Consider the following 18,975-nt stretch of genomic DNA (forward strand, 5'->3'; position numbering starts at 1 on the left):
TGCAACAAGTTTTCAGTTTCATCTCAGAGAAAATTCAAAAGATCAGAGGATTAATCTGCACATCCACTCTAAAGCCACTACCTATCCTGGGCCCAAACACAACAAATACAGGAAAAATGACCCAGTTTCAGCTACTTAATTCTAAAACCCTAGAAGAAATAATAAGTCAGTGAAGCTCCAGTTCCGACCCTCACATTTCTTTAAGAAAGTCCTGCCTGTCATTAATGATCTGATCCGAATAGTAACTCATCAGGTGTTTTCTCTTCAGGTGTTTTCCCTTTGGAAACAGCAGTTCTCAAACCACTGATAAAATCACTACTGCAGAACTACAGGCCGACCTTTGACCTCTGACCTCCCATTCATCAGCAAAGTTACTGAAAAAGCTTCAACAGTTAAATAACTTCCTAACGATAACCAGTCGCTTTGACTGCTTCCAGTCTGGTTTCCATGGTTACCACAACATGGAGACTGGCCTAGTCAAAGTGTTCAATGACATCCATATAAATACGGACTGTGGGAGAACCACAGTGCTGGTTCTGGTTCTGTTGGACCTCAGTGTTGATCAGGACATTTTACTGAACCGACTGGAGACTTGGGTCGGATTCTCCGGTCCAGAACTCAACTGGTTTGAATCTTACATAAAGAAGAGAGATTACTTTGTTTCAGTTGGAAACTTCTCATCGGAGAGGTCAAAGGTCACATGTGGGGAACCCCAAGGTTCAATCCTAGGACCCTCCTATCCAATATCTATATGCTCCCACTGGCTCAGGTTATAGCAGGAAATAGGATCAGCTACCATAACTATGATGATGATACCCAGCTCTACATCATGATGTCACCAGGTGACCTTTGACCCCATCCAATCACTGAATAGATGCTTAGAACAGCATCCAATCACTGAATAGATGCTTAGAACAGATAAATATGTGGATGTGCCAAAACTTTCTCCAGCTGACCAGAAACAAAACTGAAGTTATTATCTTTGGACCGAAAGAGGAGCGAACTAGAATCAATGCACAGCTTCTGTTATTACAACTGAAAACCAGCGATCAGCCCAAAACCTGGGAGTAGTGATGGACTCTGACCTGAACCTTCAGAGCCACATTAAGACAGTCACAAAGTCGGCCTTCTATCACCTGAAGAATCTCCAGGATCAGAGGACTGATGTCTCAGATCAGAGAAACTCATCCAGGCGTTTATCTTTAGTCGCATTGTTTCCTGCAGCAGCGTCTTCACAGGTCTGACCAACAAATCGATCCTCCAGCTGCAGCTGATCCAGAAGCTGCTGCTGCTGTTCTGACTAGAACCAGGAAGATGGAGACATAAGACCAGATCTACAGTCCTACAGCTGTAGCTCCCTGTAGCTCAGAGAACAGACTGTAAAATCCTGTTAGTTTATAAATCACTGGACGGTTTAGCACCACAACACATTAAAGATCTGCTGCTGTTGAATCAACCTGCCAGACCCTCAGGTTATGGTTCTGGTTCTGCTCTGCATCCAGAACCAGAACCAAACGAGGAGAAGCAGCATTCAGCTTCTATGCACCACAGATCTGGAACAAACTTCCAAAAAACGGTAAAACAGCTGAAACACTGACTTCCTTTAAATCCAGACTCCTGGTTAGTTTTATTTGAATCGTGATCAATTTATCGACGGCATCGACTTAATGTCACGTTTTATTGTTGATTCTCTGCTGCATGACTTTGTTTCTGTGTTTATGATGTAAAGCTCTTTGAAAAGCCTGCTGCTGACATGCTGTACAGATAACATTTGATTGATTGATTGATTGATTGATTGATTGATTGATTGATTGATTGATTGATTGAATACCCCATTAACACTGCTAACATTGCTATTGGATAAAATCTGGTCATTTAGGACAAGATGAGTGAAACGGCGATTCATGTCAGCTAATACTTTGCAAATATTGAATCAAAATCACTTTTTGTGCTGCTTCATCTCCTGATGCCACTTTAATCCTCATCAGCACGAATTAAATATGGATTCATTTACTGCTTTATTTGCAATATTTTTTTCAGTGCATCAGTACAAAGCTTCGACGTCTTTTAAAAATATGAATCTGGTGTGCAAGATAAACAATAATGATACTTAATAAATACTGATAACATTATTTAGGGATAATTTACCGTCAAACTTCTGTGATTTTTTTGTGGTTTTTCTTTTAAATGATTTTGATAGTTTTTCTCAGTCGCTTTGGTCTTATGTTCCCATTTCTACTTTTGTTTTCTGTCTTTTCATTTCTGCATCTTGGTCTACCAAAGACTTACAGTGAAACTGTAAAACTGAATCTTGCCAAGTCTCTTGCCTTTGATCATAATTACTCTTTGTGATTCTTTGAGTCACTTTTGACTCGCCGGCCGCCGTATCACACATTGGGATGATTTCCCGTTCTCGTTTCTTTCATTTGAACTTTTCCGTTGGTGCGTTCTCAGAACAGAATTGAAATTCTCAACCCTACTTCTGCACTGTTCGAGTCCTTGTGTCTCTTGGTCTTTTCCTGTTCCTCTGAGCAAGATGAAAATGTTTGGAACAATCTGAGTGAAGTTTCATTTTCTTCAAATCAAACCAAATTGGTGTCAAACGTTTAGACCAGTGTTTCTCCACCCTGGTCCTCAGGCCCTCTGCCCTGCATGGTTCAGATGTTTCCCTTCTGCTACACCCGAATCGTATCTCTGGTGATTAACAGGCTTCTGCAGCACTTGATGGTCATGCAATCATTTGAATCAGCTGTTATAGAGGCTCATCTAAAACATGCAGAGCAGGGGGTGGGGGTGGTGAGGACCAGGGTGGAGAAACTGGTTTAGAGGAATTTTTCTCAGCATGAAGATGAAAATTGTAATGCAACATAACTCCTACAGCTCTACATGTACAGTTTTACTTAGATGTTGTGTTTTTGAAGTGCACAGCTTTAGAATGATTTCAGAGGATTTGATCCCAAATATTTCTACTCACCCTAAAACATCTCTTATTCGAGACTTTTTGTTTCCTCTTATTTTCCAGCAGCTCCTGTTGGCCCCGCCCTCCTCTGCGCCCCATTGGCTGACAGCTTAGCCTCCAAACAGACCAGTGAATCCCATTGGCTGCAGAGAAAACAGATGAATTCGCCCCTTGCTATCTTCTCACAAGCTGTGTGTGTGTGTGTGTGTGTGTGTGTGTGTGTGTGTGTGTGTGTGTGTGTGTGTGTGTGTGTGTGTGTGTGTGAAGAGCAATTGTCTTCCTGGCTGTGTGAAGCCAACAGGTGGCCTGATTGTTTTCCTGACTGACTGTTTGTTCATGCTAGCTGCTAAATATTCCCGTTTCTCCACTTCAACAATGCAAAACGCTCAGAAAATGAAATAAAACTAAAACTATTACTGCTGGTATTTCTGGTATTGTCCCATTATTTCATATTTCTGCCTTCTACAGATTTAGCCTTTTTTGACACTTTATGTTAGAAAAGCAAAACAATCTTTGGTTGCTGCAGATTTCTCTTTAATCCAGAGCCAGACAGGAGGAAGTTTCTCTGATTGGCCGATTTATACATTTATTTATTCCATGTTACTGATATTAGTAGTAACCTGGTGAGGACATAAACGATCTTTTCAGATATTTTATGTTGTCCCTGATTTCTATACCTTTGATTGTATCTGTGTTACTTTCATGTATTTTTTTCTTTTTTACTTTTCTTAGTGACGTTAATAGACCTGAATGTGAAATATAGCAGCAGTGACCCAAAGCATGCTAAACTATGCAGATGCTCCATCAGAGCTGATGAAGATTTACTCACATCGGCATGCTGGTAGCTAGAAACGTAATGCTTTTATGACAAATTCATCTAAAACTGGCAGTGAATAGAAATATGACTTTTACTGACAGCTGAACTGCAGCATGCACTGCACAACGTATGAGCTAATCAATAAATCCTGGCAGATTATTTTACTTAAAGCATGGAAAAAATGTCTTAAGTGAATTCAAATAATCCTCTAGTGGAACCAGAACTGTTTATTAATATTAGATATTTTCTCTGGAAACTGGAATATAATAAAATACTTGGTGAGATTTTGTGTTTTTGCAGTGAAGGCCGAAGACTAAAAATAAGTTTTAGATTAGTTTAAAAATAGATTTTAAATGTATTTTTATGAATGAATAATAATTTTCTAGAAAGCCTCCAACCCGATGGGGCCCTGCAGGCTGATGGGGCCCTGCAGACGGAGCGCTCGCTGTGAAACATCGCAGCTTCACTTCGAGGCGCTGAGTGAAGATCTGCTGCCCACATTTGGGGCAATAAAAGAGATTGATGTTTTATTAAAGCCGCAGGAATTCAAAGGCAGAGTCACGTTTGCTTCTGCAGGAGGGAGAAACACTCTCAGCGTCTAAAAACAGATTTCTGAATCTGCTCTGTCTGTCAGGAACGCTGCATCATGTTTCCATGCGACCCTAACCCATGTTTTTACTTTATTCTAATATCTAGAGCAAATATCTTAGGTCACTTGGAAAACAACAAAAATAACTTAATTATTGTTTTCAGTCAATAATTCCTTCATATTAATAACAAAGTGCTGCTTCCACTGGCAGATTATTTCACTCGCAAAGTTTTTCCTGTGTTTTAAGTGAAACTAGTAGTTTTTAAAACATTTAAATATTAAAGGATTTATTGACTAAAATAAGCTCCTAAATCTCACTAAAAAGTTGCTTTTAAGTTATTTATTTTTCTTTTCAAGTGAACTATAGTTGCACTAAATACTAGACAAAAAAATATGTGGTAATATTTTATTTTGCAGTGTTTCATTTTCCCAGCCGTTGATCATCCTGAGTCTCTAAAAATCCCCTAAAGTCGACCAAACATTCCTGATAAAACCTGAATATGGACAGAATTATTTACCACCTTAAATATTTTGTCTGTTTCTACTTCATTTTCACGCCGACATGTTAAAATCAGACAGATGAAAAACTAAAAGCTGTTTTGAAACGAGGATTTGATTCAGTAAAGGAGGAACGTCTGTGGAGCGGCTCGGCTGTGGAAACGTTTTTCTCGTATTTAAAGCTCTGAATTTATTCGCTTTGCACAAACTGGAGTCAGGTTACTTTTAGTCAGGTTTTCCTTTAATAATCACTTTTAAAAATTGCTTTTTGTATTTACTCAGGTTATCTTTGATATTGACATTTATTTGATGATCAGAAAAATGTAAAAAGCTCCTTATAGATCTATAAGGAGGTGAAATCTTGTTAAATCTGAGTAGTTTCATTCCTAAAATGGACAAAATGTGGATTTTCAAAATGTATAATAATGGCAATGATTTTCCCCAATTTTATTTTCAGTTTTTAATAAACTTGTTTTTCTTGGTGACCATCTGTTGGTTTCTTCTCTTCCCTCCAAATAAAACTCTTTGATCACAAATAAACACAAATAAACATTATTTTTACTTCCTTGCTGTAATAAAATAGCTTCAGACATAAACGTGCGTCTCGTTTGCTTCCTGATTTTACTGATGGTCGGTCGTTTCTCCAATCAGCTCTGGTGAGAAAAAACAACATTTAACTTTATTTTAACTTTGTGTTTCTGTTTTTCTTCTAATAATGACTGACAAATAATTTATTTTTTACATTATTCAAATATTATAATATAATAATATTGATTTTACAAAAACCAGATTAATTTATCAAATTTATTCTTCAAAAAGTATTTATACTGTATCTTTATTGATTTGGAGAGTTTATTTAATGAATAAAATGAATTATTAAATTAAAGTGACTCCAGGGATTCATCCAGACTCGTTATTCAAATTCGTTTTCTACCAGAGAAAATCTCTGGATCAGGCATGAACCTTGACCCTCGAGATGGGAAGGAACTAGTGACGTTCAGTTACTTTAAAGTTCTCACTAAAGCATTCTTTAGTGAGAAATCAGATTTCAGTCTGATCTGTTTTGCCTGTTGAGCTCTTTCAGGGCTGCCGTCACTTTAAATCCAATAAGCTGCAGCTGGCCACGCCCCCAGCTAATGATGGCCAGGTGAATGATGTGCAATTATATTGAAAAGCAGAAGTGGAACCTCCTGCACAACTGCTAGGTGACGGGCTGGGCTTCATGGGGGTTGCTAGGTGACGGGCTGGGCTTCATGGGGGTTGCTAGGTGACGGGCCGGGCTTCATGGGGGTTGCTAGGTAACGGGGCAGTGCCGTCCAATGCACAATCAGGACGTTTTGAAGTTACGGCCGGATGGTTTTCAGCTTGTTTTTTTAGAAGCAGAAAAACAAAATAGAAGAACAAAAACATGCAAAATGTTAATTTTACACAATACTTAAGTTATTTTAAGTAGCTTTTTGGAAAAAATACACTTTTAGGAATAATTTCACTGTATTGTACATTTTGCTTCAGTAATATTTTTATAAAGAACTGCTACTAGTAAAAATTCTGAATACTCTGTGACTGAATTAAGAAAAGAGAAAAATGAACCAGATACAAAGAGAGACTTGTTGCTCAGGCTGATTATTAGTTTTATAAGTGCTCCTTATGCCTCAATCTGTTTTTATAATCACATTATTTGAAAGTCGTTTTTCATTTTAGTCTTTAAAACACCAAAATTTGTACTTTTTTTTTTTGTTTGTTTGTTTGATAAAATCCTTTTTAAATATTAAATCAGATGATCTGGCCAGGTAGTCGTTTTTAAATAAAATATTTTTAAATTACATGATTAATTTCCTGGGTGTTTTTTTCTTTTTCTTTACAGCTAAAATCTTTCAGGATCAAAAGTTGAAGTGTAAACGTCTCAAACCAGTGCGTTTGTCATATTATATTATATTTCATTAAGTTTCTACTTAATTACCATGTGGTTTAATTTGTACTGAAAACTACAAGCCCCATGATGCAAAGTGGCTGGAGGAGTCTGGTTACCATGGAGATTAATTAACTCCTCAGCCTGAGTGATGAAGAGGAGGAGGGTGAAGGTGAACCTGTGGTAACTGCATCAGGACCTTCTATAGTTTAAAAATAGTTTAATTCAAAAAGGAAGTTTGTTTCTGACAGGAAGTGAGGCAATAAAACGATTCAATTCTGAAATTAATTGCTTATCTTCTTTTATATTTATTTAGAACCTTCTTAACAATTGGAGCAGAAATATTTTTTTGAAGCAGCGCAGCAGTAAAATCCTTCCAGTCAGCAGAAATGTGTTGGCCAGATTAAGAGATTATTTTAATCTGAATAATTTCAGGATTAATTAACCAGAACAGCAACAGAAGCTGATTTTATTCAGTACCACTAACGCTTTTCAATATAATTGTGTATCTGTTTGCATTTCCAGGTGCGAATGTGAACACTGAGTTTGGGGCGTGGCTTTAAAGTGACAGAGACCCTAAAACAGTTCACCAGGCAGAACTGATCAGACTGAAATCTGATGATCGAAGAACGATTTAATGTACATGTTTTGTGTAGGCCATCCATTTTAATCTGTTCTACAAAGCAAGACAAAGCAAGGTTAGAAAAGTTAAATCTTTAAAAGATGAGTGAAATATTTTGATGAATTAATCAGAAGACGGGCCCCTCATCCTGCTGAGTCAGAAGTTTGACTTTGGTTTCAAGCGCTAACAGCCAGCAGCTAACGGCTAGCAGCTAACGGCCAGCAGCTAACAGCCAGCAGCTAACGGCTAGCAGCTAACGGCCAGCAGCTAACGGCCAGCAGCTAACGGCTAGCAGCTAACGGCTAGCAGCTAACAGTATGAATAGAGGAAATAAAGGATTGAGTATGCATGCAAGTGTATGTACAAATGATTTATGTACGAGAAAAAGACATAAGAAAGCCAGGTTAGAAAAGTGCTGAGCAGTTCGATAACGAACGTTTGTGTTTGTCCTCCTGAGAAGGAAAATCTCCTCATTGGTTGTTTCAAATTTGCTAATTCAGGTCAGGAAATGCCGTCCAATAGGGAGGCTGAGAGAAAGTTTCTCGTTTGCTGTGAGGAAACGCAGGTTTAATGTTCCCAACCAGAAACACTCAGAGGAACAGGATCGAGAAGATCAGGAGTTACAATCCAACCGGATGAATTATCGCCTCCTGGATTATTGGTTCCATCCACGCTGCATGAAGCTGACGGACTCCATGAAATGCTCCTGCAGTCCAGGTTTCATAAGGCGCCTGCAGCAGCAGGAGCAGCGAGGCTTTCTGACTCATTCATGGTTTACAGAATGAGGCTGCAGTCTGGCTCAGGACTCAGAGTTTAAAATGACTCTAGTTTCAGTCATCAGATCAATCTCAAATCTCCTTCTGACATTCAGAAATGTCAAAAGGAGACTAAAAGCGTGACTAAAAGCGTTGCCGCCTCGCTGCGACCTACAGCAGCTCTTCCTGCCCAGCACCACTTCTTCATTCGAACCGCTGAAGCATCAAGTCAAATGTTGCAGGGGATTTCTCATGACTTCACGCACTGCATTTGTTTTTCCAGTCAAGGCGACACAAAGACAGGGACCCCCCCTCATCTGCATGACCCCCACGACCTCCTGCTGCAGAGAAACCAGCTGCTGCAGCCCGACCTCCAACAGCAGCGCTGCATCTAATCACCTGGGGCCTCATGTCTAAAGCGGCGTATGCACTAAACAAGTGCAGCGCCATATTTGACGCACAAACCAGCAAAAATAAAAATGAAGTTTGCGTCAAAGTTTGTGTAAATAGACTCACTTTTTCCCTGGAGTGAAAATGTGCTGCAGCCACACAAACTTTATCTGTGAACAATAATAAAATACAAAGAGTCAAAACTCACATGAATCCACTGAAACCTGATTCAGTTATTAGACCATAAGCATCAAACCTGATGATTTTAATATTTTAGTGTTTAAACTGTGAAACTGAACCACNCCTGTCATTAATGATCTGATCCAAATAGTAACTCATCGTTCTCTTCAGGTGTTTTCCCCCAGACTTTGAAAACAGCAGTTATCAAACCACTGATAAAAAAGAACAGTATGGACAAATCACTGCTGCAGGATTACAGGTCGACATCTGACCTCCCATTCATCAGCAAAATTATTGAAAAAGCAGTTTTTAAACAATTAAATAACTTCCTAACAATAATGAACCGCTTTGACTCCTTCCAGTCTGGTTTCCATGGTTACCACAGCACGGAGACGGCCTAGTCAAAGTGTTCAATGATATCCATATAAATACAGACTGTGGGAGAACCACAGTGCTGGTTCTGTTGGACCTCAGTGCTGACCAGGACATTTTACTGAATCGACTGGAGAGTTGGGTCGGACTCTCCGGTCCAGTGCTCAACGGGTTTGAATCTTACATAAAAACAGGGATTTCTTTGTTTCAATCGGAAACTTCTCATCAGAGAGGTCAAAGGTCACATGTGGGGTACCCCAAGGTTCAATCCTAGGACCCCTCCTATTCAATATTTATATGCTCCCTCTGGCTCAGGTTATAACAGGAAATAAGATTAGCTACCATAACTACGCGGATGATACACAGCTCTACATCACGATGTCACCAGGTGACTCTGACCCCATCCAATTACTGAACAGATGCTTAGAACAGATAAATGTGTGGATGTGCCAAAACTTGATCCAGCTGAACAGAAACAAAACTGAAGTTATTATCTTTGGACCTAAAGAGGAGCGAACTAGAATCAATGCACAGCTTCAGTTATTACAACTGAAAACCAGCGATCAGCCCGAAACCTGGGAGTAGTGATGACCTCTGACCTGAACCTTCAGAGCCACATAAAGACAGTCACAAAGTCGGCCTTCTATCACCTGAAGAATCTCCAGGATCAGAGGACTGATGTCTCAGATCAGAGAAACTCATCCAGGCGTTTATCTTTAGTCTCATTGTTTCCTGCAGCAGCATCTTCACAGGTCTGTCCACCAAATCGATCCTCCAGCTGCAGCTGATCCAGATGCTGCTGCTGCTGTTCTGACTAGAACCAGGAAGATGGAGACATAACACCAGATCTACAGTCCTTCACCTGTAGCTCAGAGAACAGACTGTAAAATCCTGTTGTTAGTTTATAAATCACTGAACGGTTTAGCACCACAATACATTAAAGATCTGTTATCGCTGTACCAACGTCTAGACCCCTCAGGTTCTGGTTCTGCTCTGCATCCAGAACCAAACAAGGAGAAGCATTCAGCTTCTATGCACCACATAGAACAAACTTCCAGAAAACTGTAAAACAGCTGAAACACTGAGAGCTTTAAATCCAGACTAAAACCCACCTGGTCAGAGCTGCTTATGGAACTTAAACAACATTTGGGATTTGAATCCCAATCCGGGTTCAAGCGCGACGGAGAAAACGGGTTTGGAGTCCTCCTCCCTGTTTTTGTGTTTTTTCCTGCCGATTTCAAGAACTTCGACTCGGCAGGAAATGTAATGTTTCAGGTTGTTGATTCAATGTCGCATGACTGTTTAATGATGTAAAGCACTTTGAAATGCCTTGCTGCTGGAATGTGCTATAATGATAAAATAATAAAATTTGATTTGATTTTTGATTTTCAGGATTGAGAAATCATTCAATCTCCATGGCAACCATTCAGCTGCCAAACACCTGGGTGGACCAGCCCAAGGCCACATCCTTCTAGATCCGGCCCTGTTCACCCCAACTTCACAGAGTCTTTAGAGGAAGAGGAGGAGGAGGAGGAAGGACACGTTTGCTCCTAAAGCTGCTCTTCCTCTTAACTCCTAACATCCAGTGCCTATAAAATATATTCACACCCTCGGACTGCTTTTACTAATCAACCTGGAGCAATAAAACATGTTTTTGTTTTTGACTGAAAACAGATTTCTATGAAACAGATATCTAACATGAAACTGTATAAATATTCCCTCCCTGCAGAGCAGTTCAGCCAGTTGTCATTATTTAGTAGAATAACTCCAGAGGGGCTGCCTCGGGTCCCCGACCCCCACTTTGGGAACCCCCGGTCTGACCTGACGGATGTCCAGCAGTGAGTCCACAAGGTCAGTTTAAAGCTTACCAATGGGAAGTTTAGTGGAAGGAAAAGTCTACTTGAGAAAAAGATCCATCAGCAGCCTGGGTTTTCTGCCAGGATTTCACACCAGAGAGCTCAGCGTGCAGCTGTGTTTGTTCTCTTCGTCTCCCTCAGCTTCTCCGCACAATCTTTAAACAAAAAGCCAAAGACGGCAAACAAGCAGGCCGAACAAAGACAGCAGCTCTGGAGTCGTCTTTCCTTCCCGGCGAGTCGCTCCGCTCTCACTCGGAGTCAGCCAGCCTTTCGGGAACAGGCGCTGTCAGAGTGATTAGGGAAGCTAACAAGCGTATCTCCAGTCAGAAACACATTTTCCATTTCACTGGTTCATCCATAATTCTCTCTCCGTTATCTGCTGCGTTCTAACGGGCCTATCCAACATGGAGGCAGCAGAGACTGATCCAGAGCCGGAGAGAAGGAGAGTCGGAACAACCAGGAAGGCAGAGGACTGAGAGAACAGATGGAGAGAAAACGCTCCATCCATCCATCCTCCTTCCATCCATCCTCCTCCATCCATCCTCCATCCTTCCATCCATCCATCCTCCTTCCATCCATCCATCCTCCATCCTTCCATCCATCCTCCATCCATCCATCCTCCATCCTTCCATCCATCCATCCTCCATCCTTCCATCCATCCTCCTCCATCCATCCATCCATCCATCCTCCATCCATCCATCCATCTTCCTCCATCCATCCCTCCTTCATCCTTCCTTCATTTCTCCTCTTTCTTCCTCTCTTGTTCAAATTGAGAAGTGCTACACTTCTCAATTTGAGAAGTGTAGCAAATAAGCTAAGAAGCTAATTAGCTTCTTAGCTTATTTTGAGCTAAAAGTAATGAATTAATGTTAGTCAACATGCTAGCTTTAGCCAACCTGTTTATATTAGCATCTTAGAGACTTCTAGCTTGAAACCTCGAGCTCCGATACTCGATGGAGAACATTGTCAACATCCCAGTGACAGCCCTCCAGCTAATGTTAGAATTTATACCAAAAATTAGCTTTTCATGTAGTTATAGTTGATACACCGCTATTAGCATATTACACTAATTGATGTACCTGGTCAACATGCTAGTGATAGCATCAGGGCACTATTTTAGCTAAGGTTGGTATTTTAACTTCATTTGATAAAAAGCTACTGGATTTACTAAATCAATGTTAGTCAACATGTTTGTGATAGCATGAGGGCTAGCAGTAGCATTTTAGCTAAAATTAGCGTTTTCTTTAAAAACCTACTGGATGCCGTCATGCTACTGACAGTTTCAGCTGACGTTAGCTTTTTATGTGATTTGATCTCATACATCGCTGTTATCACAGTAGATGGAGGGATTTAATGTTACAAAACATGGCAGGAACCACTAGCATATCACTAAAGATGTTAGCTAATTGTATGTACGCTGCTCTCGTAGCTCTAAATGAGCTAAAATCATCGTTCTTCCTGTTCAGATTCATCAATGTATGACTGTATAGTTCATTTCAAATAATTCAGCAAATTTTACCAAAAAGATTCAAATTCTTTCACACTGGATCTTCCCAGGAAAATGGTAATTTTTCTAGTTTATATTTGAAAAATGTGTTTTAACAAAACTAAGCTGCCAGCATAACCTGGAGAAATGTGGGAGTAAAATCCAAACACGGTGATTTCCTACCTGCGAGACGGGAGCAGTGGAGGTTCTGACCCGTTGCTGAAACAGAACGCTCAGGATCCGGTTCTGCTGCTCCAGGTCGAACACGCGGGTCCGCAGCTTCACACACTCCTCCTTCAGGTCCTGAAGACACAACAAACACAAAATTCACCACTTCGCCATCAAAACTAGCCTCTAAAATGTTTAATCTGTAAAAAGCTATGCTAAGATAAGCAAAGCTATACTAAGCTACGTTACTCTATGCTAAGCTAAGCTAAGCTCTGTTCATGGAGGTTTCTGCGTCTCTACCATCAGTTTCAGCCCGGCTGACTCTAAGTGTTTGGGCTCTTTCCTCTGAGTGCGGCAGGAACCAACCTTTTGCGTGAGCAGCGCCTGCACCACCTGGTTGGCCACCTGGGGGAGCACAGGGAGGTTAGCGCAGATCTGAGCTGCAGCTCGGCTTGGAAAACAGAAATAATGAGGAGCGGTGAGCTCAAACTGACAGGATGTTGCATCACAGCGTCGACCTGGAGGTAAACAAGCAGCGGCTGCCTCCAGTGACTCCAAACTTTACCCTCAGCACCACGTCTAAAAAAAAAATTCTCTGAACCCTGCATAGTGTTTTCCTCTTGCTCTAATTAAAATTAGTTCATTAATATTTCCAGAGCGAAAGCAGAGAGAATGTCTGATCCAGCAGGATTTCCTCTCATGTCTGATTCTTCAGAAATGATCTCAGATTTCTGTTCAGTTTGGAAAATTCACACAGGCAGCATTTCACAAAGCGACAGGCCTGCAGGGCGGCGACACCTTCAACTGACTCTGTCCAAGCTTTTATCTCATTAAAATAACTATTTACTCTTACTTTTGTGACTTTCTTGAGGTAAATTATGACTTTATTCTCATAATTATAAATAAAGTTCTTAGTGTGGCTCTGACACTATGCTAGTGCTAGGCTAACATGTTAGCTTTGGTTGGATTTACCCAGAATGCCCTGCGTTGTAGTCCACTTCCTGTTTTTGGAGAGGTCTCCAGCCCACTTGGCGTTCACATTCAAACTGAACCAGAGTTAATTTCAACCGAACCCAGACCGAGGTTTGGAGGACCAGAGGTCAGAGGTCGACCAGCATCCACACCTCACCAACCGGACCGGACTTTGACTAGGCAGACTGGAGTCGGATTAAACTGTTCCTGTTTTCATGGTTTATGTCACACTGTATAAACCAGAAGCAGCCTGGTTCTCATAGTGACCTCTGACCCCGAACACCAAATCACTGACCTCGTCCAAGCAGCGTTCGTACTGCTTCCTCTGGTTGTCGTTTTCCACGGACAGCGCCGAGTTCTCCGCCTGCAGAGACGAATCAGAACCGTTAGCAGAAAAAGTCCAGATAATCCAGTCCACCCAACGCTCCTAAAATAAAACCTAAACCAGTAAATACAGGCCACCCAGTCCAAAACGACGCTGAGCGAGGAAATAAAAGCTAAAAATCAGCAGATGGTCTGAAAGCCAAGCTCTGGCCTGCAGCAGCGTTCCCTGGATTCATCTCAGCAGAAATGTTTCTCCTAACTGGTGATGCTGTAAATTTCAGGGATCAAACTCCGTGACAATCCGGCAGAAGGTGAAATTCAATTTCCCGGACTGGGGCAGAAACCGTTTCAAAGAGTCTGGAGGCGACTTTTCTCCAAAAATGATTACCCCCATAAATCTGGAGGCGGCCACAGGCAGCAGGAAATAAAACAGACGAAGAAGAAGAACCGCTTTACTCCAACGTTCAGATTAATAAACCGGCTAATCCTGAGGAAACCTTCAGGCTGGACGACCAGATCGTCTGATCAAACCCTACATCTCTCACTTACTTCATTATTCACAATTTATTCTGTTTTACTGCCATGAGAAAAAGAAAGTGCACCCTCTAACTAAGTACACCCAGAGAAAATGATCAGAAATGAGCTGCCCATCAGTCTGTGAAAGACTAAAGGTCATTCAAACCCGGCTTACCTCCAGCGCTCGAAGGCGTTCCAGCAAAGGATTGTCGGCGGTGGCGGCGGTGGCCTGCAGGGACGGCGGCGCCTCGGCGGCGGCGGCGGTGGGGCCGTCCAGACTGTCCTGCTGCTTCCACATCTCCTCCAGCAGCTTGTCCTGCGCAGGAAGCAGAGAAAAGGCAAAGGATGCAACGCTAGCTGCCATTCTGAAGAAAAGTCACTGGATTTGTTGTATTTTTGAAAAATGTTGCTAATTTGTCGCTAGTCGGATTTTATCAAAATTGCTAGCTTATGTTTTGAAAAGTCGCTAAATGTTGCGTCAAATTTGCTAAATTGGCAACAATGTTCCCCTCATCCTGACCAAAGATCCCCCAAGCTCCCCATCCACCCATGTAAAGAAAGGTTCATAAAAGAGCCACTAGCTCAAAAGGAAACACACAGAGACTGATGCTTACAGCTAGCGATGCTAATCATGCTAACGGCCACCATTAGATGATTCAAGAACTTTGTAAAAACTGGTTTGTCTTTATTTTGAAACAGCTGATTCTGTGTAAATGCAGAGCTGTTTGAGCTCTCACACAGTGTGACATCACCTCCAGGCCTGGTGTAAACATTTAGACTTCAATGTTTTTAGATTGTCAGAGTTGCAGCTCTGTCACATAAAGGCTGTTTTAAAGAAAATAACTTGTTTATTTCACTGTAAATATCTTTCTGGTAACTTTTTTTTTTTCAAAAATAATGTATTTTGTTGGTATCTGTAGAACTGAAAGAGAAATCTAATTTGTTTAGAATCAACAGATTTTACAAAAGTTGTGACTGAAAATTAGCCACAAAATCTCTAATTGGTTCATCTATAATAACATGCATAAAAACTCCACAGAGATGAGATTTATTCCTCTCTGGCTGGAAGACACTAACTGCTCATGACTACTCCACAGCACCCCTTTTCTACAGAGCTGAACTGTCCCTTTCAGGAGTTTTTTGTTGAAATCACCTTAAAGTTCATGTTTTCTTCCTGACATTCAGATTCTGCAGTTTATCACAGAAAACAGGAACGATGGAGACAAACCTCAGATCCACTAACGATGCGGCTCGTTGGCTTGTTTGGTGTTTGTTAGTTTTAAAGATATGCACATATTGGCCCCGCCCACATTACTAATGAGCAACATCAAAGCCTGGCAGGTTGGATTCATCATCAGCTTTCATCTTTCTCTCCGGTCTTTATAATTAAAATGTTCCAGAATTAAAATAAAATTATTTAGCAGCTGAACCTTGTAGGCCTTCATCAGGTCCAGAGGATCCACTTTGGGTCCGTCCAGAGAGTCCTGGTTCTGGAGCAGGGACCGCACCGTCTGCTCCATGCTGCAGAAACACACACACACACACAGATTACAGTGGGTTTATTACAGTAATTATAAACGTCATCAGGTGAATTATGAATTTTTTCACTACAGTCGCAGGGGAATCAGCTCGTCAAACTGAATGCATTAAGACTCTGTGGTGCTCGGCGCACCGCCTCCTACTGGCCAACCAGTGGAAGTTCACCAGGGAGGTCCAGCAGGAGGCGAGTCAGACATGCAGAGCTAATCAAAGCTTCTGCAGATTGAAACCAGTGAAAAATAAAACTTGACTTTGTGTTGGCAGGAAATTAAATTTAATAAACAGGAATTAAAGTAGACCAAGTTAATCACTGGATTTACATTTTAACCACTAAAGTTATTACACCTGGAAATAGCTCAAGGGAACCAAATGTTGCAGAAAAAACTAGATTTTGTTATTAAAGTTGATTTTTTTTTTGTTTTCAAACAAAATGTTTTATGCATTTATGTTACAGTTTATGTGCTTTTCTATTTTGTTTAGTCAAAACACAGAAAGAAATACCACAATATGTGTTAACTGAGCTAATACCTAGATGAAAATGCTACAGAAGCTAAAGATGCTAGAGAAGCTAAAGATGCTAGAGAAGTTAATGAAGCTACAGAAGCTAAAGATGCAAGAGAAGCTAAAGATGCTAGATAAGCTAATGAAGCTACAGAAGCTAAAGATGCTAGAGAAGTTACAGAAGCTAATGAAGCTACAGAAGCTAAAGATGTTAGAGAAGCTAATGAAGCTACAGAAGCTAAAGATGCTAGAGAAGCTACAAAAGCGAAAGATGCTAGAGAAGCTACAGAAACTAAGGATGCTAGAGAAGCTACAGAAGCTAAAGATGCTAGAGAAGTTACAGAAGCTAATGAAGCTACAGAAGCTAAAGATGCTAGAGAAGCTAATGAAGCTACAGAAGCTAAAGATGCGCGACGGTTTCTGAGGAGTCAGACATTGAGGAGAACCGTGTGACGTTTTCGGCCACTGGACGCAGAAATCTGTCTGATAATTAGATAATTTCTGAGAGAACAGGAAGCTGATCCCGTTTAGCAGAACATCTTCACACCTCATGACTTCATCATAACATCCACAACTTCGCCATGGCAATAAATTAGCCTCAGAACATCTTCGCACCTACACGGCTGTAAATAAACCACCGGTAGGATTTGTTTAGACAGACATATTTTTAACGAACCAGAAACCCAGACAGACTAAGGCAGTGTGTCCAAACTGCGGTCTGGGGTCCATTTGTGGCCCTTGAAATGATTTTGTTCGGCCCCTGACCCCAAGTCAACAATGGTAGAAAAAACACGACCCAAAAACGTGTAAATTTCCCGTTTTCCTATAAATAATCCAGCAGTCTGAAGCCTGTTTTATGTTTTTTTATCATTAATGATTCACAGATTTCATAATTCTTGTTAAATCAAAATAAATTAATTTTTCCACTTTTAATTAAATGAGTTTTGAGACCTGCCATCAGTTCAAATCTGCCGGTTTTGGTGCCAGGAGCAGAAAGTTTGGACACCCTGCACTAACATAAATGTGATGCTCACCAGCAGGAAAATCCCAAACAATCAGACGTTTTCACGTCAGTCTGATTCTGATCTTTTCACCGCCAAAAAGATCCGACCTGAGCCTCTGAACCTAATCATATCTGATAGCTTTTAACCTTTCTGTCACTGATCTGTCATAATTCAGCAGCAGAGGAAGCCAGACAGGAAATCTGGGCGTAAACAATGGCTTCAAATGATAATTATTAGATCATAAAAGCAATCTGATCCATGTGAAGCAGCGTTTATTTTGGACTTTATTGTAAATCTGAAATCTGCTTCTTCTTTTCATTTCACTCCTGAGTGATTAGAAACTGTTGCTGCTTTGGCAGCCTGAGCCCTGCTGGTGATCTCAGTGTTTTCCTCCAGCCGCTGTGTGACTCACCTCGGGTTTCCAGCTCGCATCAGCAGCACTGACCGTTTCCTCTAAATGTCACTGCCACTGACATTTCACTCTGCGGCTTGAAGCAGCTTTTCTCCACGTTTGGATGCGAGTGGAGCAGCAATTAAACCAGACTGAGACGCACCGCTGACCGGAAACAAACCTCAGGAAAAGCTGAACTCTGTTCACGCAGCAGCGCTGCAGTAGACGCCATCACATGTTGCTCAAAGGCCACAAACAGCCAGGAGCTGAAGGTTCGATTCTCACTGGGAGCATTTTGACTTTAGGACCAATAAAGAAGTTCCCACATGAGCATAACTGCAGAAAAACAAAGCTAAAACTCAGTGGCAGCACTAAATTGGGGGCTAACCCAAAGCACTGGTTAGCTACAGGAACTAACTAGTAGTTAGTACCTTAACATTAGCTACAGTAACGCTAAAATGCTACAACAACTAATGCTAAAGCTCTGGTTAATGCTAAAGCTCTGCCTTTAGCATTAACCATTCCCTGTTCGTTTCTTTATTGAGGGAAAAAAAGTGGAGAGGAAACAGAACTGATGTATAAACAGACGTCAAAATAAGAGCATGAACATAAACATCTGACTACATGAAGGATTCTTAACAGTTGATAACCAGAAATTCAACCTACATGTCAAACTTCATTCAACTGAAAGTTTTCAAAACAAACAAAAACATTTTGCACTTTTGAATTAATTGGGGGAAGCTAAGTGCACTAAACATTTTCACAGTTAGCAAATGAGCAAAGTTCAACATAAAATAGCTTTGCTATTAGCATGTTAGCAAATTAGTACAAGTGTGCCGACAAGAGCTAAATTATCCTCCAGTGGAAATATTTATATGATAAAGTCTTTGTTTTAAAACCACTAAAATTTAAACTTTATTTTGATTCTAAAACCTGTAAACTGTAATGAAACACCGCCCCTCCCCCACATGTTGCTGTCAGTTACAGTGTGTATAATGATTTATTGATACTACAGAACAGAACTGATGGCCTGGAGACTAGTAGAGCGCCACCTGCCTCTCCAGCTGAGATCTCTCTGTTTTGTCCTAATTTCATTATTCCAGGTCTGCGACATTTATCTTCAGGCT

At 40.9% G+C, this 18,975-nt stretch overlaps 1 protein-coding gene across 6 annotated transcripts in view; it reads right to left on the reverse strand.

Annotated features, from left to right (window-relative positions):
* Positions 1-18,975, reverse strand: part of LOC106951672 (nck-associated protein 5) — a 45,623-nt gene that overhangs the window by 17,950 nt on the left and 8,698 nt on the right. For all 6 annotated transcript variants that reach the window (XM_015039323.1, XM_015039324.1, XM_015039326.1 and 3 more), the window contains 5 exons: positions 15,844-15,934; positions 14,589-14,729; positions 13,869-13,937; positions 12,968-13,006; positions 12,617-12,736 (listed from right to left, as the gene is read on the reverse strand). In XM_015039323.1, the coding sequence (XP_014894809.1) occupies positions 12,617-12,736; positions 12,968-13,006; positions 13,869-13,937; positions 14,589-14,729; positions 15,844-15,934 (460 nt within the window). The remainder of the gene's footprint in view (positions 1-12,616; positions 12,737-12,967; positions 13,007-13,868; positions 13,938-14,588; positions 14,730-15,843; positions 15,935-18,975) is intronic.

Source organism: Poecilia latipinna, unplaced genomic scaffold (assembly GCF_001443285.1).
Source record: "Poecilia latipinna isolate Pla-1442-1.1 unplaced genomic scaffold, P_latipinna-1.0 Scaffold467, whole genome shotgun sequence".
Lineage (NCBI taxonomy): Eukaryota > Metazoa > Chordata > Actinopteri > Cyprinodontiformes > Poeciliidae > Poecilia > Poecilia latipinna.